The following is a 6,000-nucleotide window of genomic DNA, read 5'->3' on the forward strand; positions in this document are numbered from 1 at the left end:
TACTCACCGCTTTAGCACACTCTGCCAATCCTGATGTCCTTGCCGTGTCCGAATCCTGGCTTAGGAAGGCCACCAAAAATTCTGAGATTTCCATACCCAACTATAACACTTTCCGTCAAGATAGAACTGCCAAAGGGGGAGGAGTTGCAATCTACTGCAGAGATAGCCTGCAAAGTTCTGTCATACTTTCCAGGTCTATGCCCAAACAGTTCGAACTTCTAATTTTAAAAATTAATCTCTCCAGAAATAAGTCTCTCACTGTTGAGAGAGACTCTGCTACCGACCCCCCTCAGCTCCCAGCTGTGCCCTGGACACCATCTGTGAATTGATCGCTCCCCATCTAGCTTCAGAGTTTGTTCTGTTAGGTGACCTAAACTGGGATATGCTTAACACCCCGGCAGTCCTACAATCCAAGCTTGATGCCCTCAATCTCACACAAATCATCAAGGAACCCACCAGGTACAACCCTAAATCCGTAAACATGGGCACCCTAATAGACATTATCCTGACCAACCTGCCCTCCAAATACACCTCTGCTGTCTTCAATCAAGATCTCAGCGATCACTGCCTCATTGCCTGTATCCGCCACGGGTCCGCGGTCAAACGACCACCCCTCATCACTGTCAAACGCTCCCTAAAACACTTCTGCGAGCAGGCCTTTCTAATCGACCTGGCCCGGGTACCCTGGAAGGATATTGACCTCATCCCGTCAGTTGAGGATGCCTGGTCATTCTTTAAATGTTACTTCCTCACCATATTAGACAAGCATGCTCCGTTCAAAAAATGCAGAACCAAGAACAGATATAGCCCTTGGTTCACTCCAGACCTGACTGCCCTCGACCAGCACAAAAACATCCTGTGGCGAACTGCAATAGCATCGAAGAGCCCCCGCGATATGCAACTGTTCAGGGAAGTCAGGAACCAATACACGCAGTCAGTCAGGAAAGCAAAGGCCAGCTTTTTCAAGCAGAAATTCGCATCCTGTAGCTCTAACTCCAAAAAGTTCTGGGATACTGTAAAGTCCATGGAGAACAAGAGCACCTCCTCCCAGCTGCCCACTGCACTGAGGCTAGGTAACACGGTCACCACCGATAAATCCGTGATAATCGAAGACTTCAACAAGCATTTCTCAATGGCTGGCCATGCCTTCCTCCTGGCGACTCCAACCTTGGCCAACAGCCCCGCCCCCCCCACTGCTACTCGCCCAAGCCTCCCCAGCTTCTCCTTTACCCAAATCCAGAGAGCAGATGTTCTGAAAGAGCTGGAAAACCTGGACCCATACAAATCAGCTGGGCTTGACAATCTGGACCCCCTATTTCTGAAACTGTCCGCCGCCATTGTCGCACCCCCTATTACCAGCCTGTTCAACCTCTCCTTCGTATCATCTGAGATCCCCAAGGATTGGAAAGCTGCCGCGGTCATCCCCCTCTTCAAAGGGGGAGACACCCTGGACCCAAACTGTTACAGACCTATATCCATCCTGCCCTGCCTATCTAAGGTCTTCGAAAGCCAAGTCAACAAACAGATCACTGACCATCTCGAATCCCACCGTACCTTCTCCGCTGTGCAATCCGGTTTCCGAGCCGGTCACGGGTGCACCTCAGCCACGCTCAAGGTACTAAACGACATCATAACCGCCATCGATAAAAGACATTACTGTGCAGCCGTCTTCATCGACCTGGCCAAGGCTTTCGACTCTGTCAATCACCATATTCTTATCGGCAGACTCAGTAGCCTCGGTTTTTCTAATGACTGCCTTGCCTGGTTCACCAACTACTTTGCAGACAGAGTTCAGTGTGTCAAATCGGAGGGCATGTTGTCCGGTCCTCTGGCCGTCTCTATGGGGGTACCACAGGGTTCAATTCTCGGGCCGACTCTTTTCTCTGTATACATCAATGATGTTGCTCTTGCTGCGGGCGATTCCCTGATCCACCTCTACGCAGACGACACCATTCTATATACTTCCGGCCCTTCCTTGGACACTGTGCTATCTAACCTCCAAACGAGCTTCAATGCCATACAACACTCCTTCCGTGGCCTCCAACTGCTCTTAAACGCTAGTAAAACCAAATGCATGCTTTTCAACCGTTCGCTGCCTGCACCCGCACGCCCGACTAGCATCACCACCCTGGACGGTTCCGAACTAGAATATGTGGACATCTATAAGTACCTAGGTGTCTGGCTAGACTGCAAACTCTCCTTCCAGACTCATATCAAACATCTCCAATCCAAAATCAAATCAAGAATCGGCTTTCTATTCCGCAACAAAGCCTCCTTCACTCACGCCGCCAAACTTACCCTAGTAAAACTGACTATCCTACCGATCCTCGACTTCGGCGATGTCATCTACAAAATAGCTTCCAACACTCTACTCAGCAAACTGGATGCAGTTTATCACAGTGCCATTCGTTTTGTTACTAAAGCACCTTATACGACCCACCACTGCGACCTGTATGCCCTAGTCGGCTGGCCCTCGCTACATGTTCGTCGTCAGACCCACTGGCTCCAGGTCATCTACAAGGCTATGCTAGGTAAAGTGCCGCCTTATCTCAGTTCACTGGTCACGATGGCTACACCCACCCGCAGCACGCGCTCCAGCAGGTGTATCTCACTGATCATCCCTAAAGCTAAAACCTCATTTGGACGCCTTTCCTTCCAGTTCTCTGCTGCCTGCGACTGGAACGAATTGCAAAAATCTCTGAAGTTGGAGACTTTTATCTCCCTCAACAACTTTAAAAATCTGCTATCCGAGCAGCTAACCGATCGCTGCAGCTGTACATAGTCCATCTGTAAACTACCCACCCAATTTACCTACCTCACCCCCCATACTGCTTTTATTTATTTACTTTTCTGCTCTTTTGCACACCAGTATCTCTTCTTGCACATGATCATCTGATGATTTATCACTCCAGTGTTAATCTGCTAAATTGTAATTATTCGATTTATTGCCTACCTCATGCCTTTTGCACACATTGTATATAGATTCTCCTTTTTTCTACCATGTTATTGACTTGTTTATTGTTTACTCCATGTGTAACTCTGTGTTGTCTGTTCACACTGCTATGCTTTATCTTGGCCAGGTCGCAGTTGCAAATGAGAACTTGTTCTCAACTAGCCTACCTGGTTAAATAAAGGTGAAATAAAAAATAAAAAAAATAAAATAAAAAAATTCTAGAGCAAAACAACCGACATCTACGTGTTCGTGAGTGTCACGCCCTGACCCTAGAGATCCTGTTTATGTCTCTATTTTGGTTTGGTCAAGGTGTGAGTTGGGGTGGGTATTCTATATTCTATTATTAGTATTTCTATGTTTTGGCCGGGTAGGGTTCTCAATCAGGGACAGCTGTCTATCGTTGTCTCTGATTGAGAACCATACTTAGGTAGCCCTTTTTTCCACCTGTCTTTGTGGGAAGTTGACTTTGTTTATGGCACATAGCCTTTAGCTTAATGGATTGTTTTGTATTGTTTATTGTTTGTACGCTCACCACGCAGCGCCTTGGTCCAGTTCATTCAACAGCCGTGACAGTGAGAGACTCGTCTGTCTTTTGTAGGCCAAACCGTTCGATAGATAGAGACTAGTTTGTGAGAATAACAATTTTAGGGATGTCTCATCGTCTGACAAACACTGCTCCAGCTCTGTCACCTTTCAACACAGATGCGGAAGTGAGACATAGGCGGATGTGGTGGATTGAGACGCATCTAATGCAAAACAGCAGATATCTCTAACTTGAACTGATATATTTATTTTTTGCGGGGGGCACAAAGAAAATTTGCGGGGGGCACGAAAATTGACCTTACGGGGTTTAAACTTGTGAAGTCTTTGTGCAGGAAATTGACTAATTCCATTGATGTGGCTTTTTGTCTGCTTCAATCACTCCTCTTTTCACAACACATCTCCCCATCCATCCCATTCACTACGGTCATATACATGTATGATACGCCTGTCGGAGAAAACGCAGCACCCCCACCCCCAAACTACTTCCTGCGGCTATGAATACACCTACAGGATTGCCTTTCTGGCATTACAATGGTTACACAAACTAGAAGCTCAAAGAACCAAGAAGAACCACAGGGGAGAGAGATCTCTGCTGAGCTTAGCAAATAAGTTCAAGAAGAGACATTTAAAAAAAGACAGTGTTCTTATGTCATCCTAGATGTTAACTTTTCAGTGTGGTACTGTGTGTTTTAGCTGGGCCACAGAAGTTGTTTCATAAACCTGTGACGCATCCCAAGCTCATTTCATAAGCAACAAAAAAATGCTTCCAATATTTCTTCTCACTCCCTAAGATCCATTGGCTACACTGGGTGTTTCACAATACAGACTGGAACCATCGATCTTCTTCACAGTAACAGTAACCACTCTCTGTGCATTGCCTAGACTACTACAGTAAATGCAGTTAATTACAACTCATTAACTGTCTTGTCAAATTCACACAAAGTATGTGGCTTAATAAAATAAACTTGCCTTCAATCAAGTCAAAGCATCACTCTCTGTGTGAATTGCAAACTTAGACCTTATACTCTAAACAAAATCCACAGCCATGATGAATACGTAATTTAAAACAAATAAATACATGGCATTAATGTCGATAACAAATGTTGATAACAAAATATCTAGCATTCAGCATTCAGCATTCAGCATTCAGCTTACAATTTCCAGCCCATCATTTTTGCCCTCAACAAATAAAGCTTGGAATGATACAAGTTGACATCACATTAAGATGCCCAAAATGCCAAGGTTCCAGAGTGTGGGACCTACCTTGGCTTTGTGGGCTGGTTTGTGTGTGTTCATCTGGCTGACCTAGGCAAGTAGAAAAGAGTAGAGTCCACTTTTAGAGTCATTGGAGCAGAGTTCCTTTCTCTGGTGGTGATTCAATTATTTCCCACTTGAAGTGCATAACGATGAGGAGAAAAGAGAAGGAAAGAAGTGACACCAAATGAGGGAAAGATCAATGTCCGGATGTTGACCGACAAGAAGTTCAGTTCTGCTTCGCCATATCTGTCTTCACCGACTGAATGACTGAGCGAGTCTGAGTGTGGATTGGGTTGTGGGTGTGGGTGTGTGACCGCCTCTCCTCACTGGTACCTCATTACATGTTAAATGTTTTTTGTTGAGAGGCAGTAAAACCCCTCCTATTTCTCTATGTCTTTGTCCCTCCCCCAGCCACCCTCTATCTCTATCTTGTTCCTCTTACTTGCTCTCTCATTCTCAAGCTCCTCTCTTTGTAACTTGCTGTCAAAATCTACTGTATCAATCTTTCTTTCTCAAGTCATACTTTCCTTGACACATGGAGCGGTGCCCCCGTTGAGCACTCATGAAACCCAATGCAGTAAGAGTCCTATCAGATGTCTATCTCAGCCCAACTCTTTGGCACAGTATGATCACTTGTTATTAGTCTTGTACAACCTTTTGTAACTGGCCCGTAATATCTTCAAGACTCTGTATGTGAAGACACTTTGAGCAGCTCTGTGAACATGAAGGGTATTTTCTAATTCAACTGTACAAACAAGACAGAGCTTTTGTGTTTCAATAATGTCTCATTAAAGATCACATGATCAGGCTGAATCCTCATAGCAATAGTTTACCATTGTGAACATGGTGGCGGTATGTTCACAATGGTAAACTATTGCTATAAGGATTCAGCCTGATCATGTGATCTTTAATGAGACATTATTGAAACACAAAAGCTCTGTCTTGTTTGTAGAGTTGAATTAGAAAATACCCTTTGTGTAGAAAATCCTTGAATTCAGTGCATTTTTACAATGAGTGAAATCAAAATGATTTCACTCATTGAGTTTAATTTAAATGCTGAGGGTCTGAAAAAGATGGGTTCACGTTAGATTTCCCCTGCCCTTTTTTGGGCAATGGCCAATTGCTATATCCAGATGCTGTCTCCAATCAAATCAGGGAGTTGACGAACACAGAAAAGGAAATGACCTCATACCTAGAGGTCACAGAGGTCAAAGACTGGTGACACCGGTTTTTATGATCATCCTTAT

The 6,000-nt window shown here is 44.8% G+C and overlaps 1 protein-coding gene across 1 annotated transcript in view; it reads right to left on the reverse strand.

Moving 5' to 3' along the window:
* csf1a (colony stimulating factor 1a (macrophage)) overlaps window positions 1-5,075 on the reverse strand; it is a 36,842-nt gene extending 31,767 nt beyond the window's left edge. The window contains 1 exon segment of the mRNA XM_071336194.1: window positions 4,760-5,075. Coding sequence (XP_071192295.1) covers window positions 4,760-4,792 — 33 coding nt within the window. The 5' untranslated portion in view covers window positions 4,793-5,075.
* Between the last annotated feature and the right edge of the window lie 925 nt (window positions 5,076-6,000).

This window comes from Salvelinus alpinus, chromosome 12 (assembly GCF_045679555.1).
Source record: "Salvelinus alpinus chromosome 12, SLU_Salpinus.1, whole genome shotgun sequence".
Classification (NCBI taxonomy): Eukaryota; Metazoa; Chordata; class Actinopteri; order Salmoniformes; family Salmonidae; genus Salvelinus; species Salvelinus alpinus.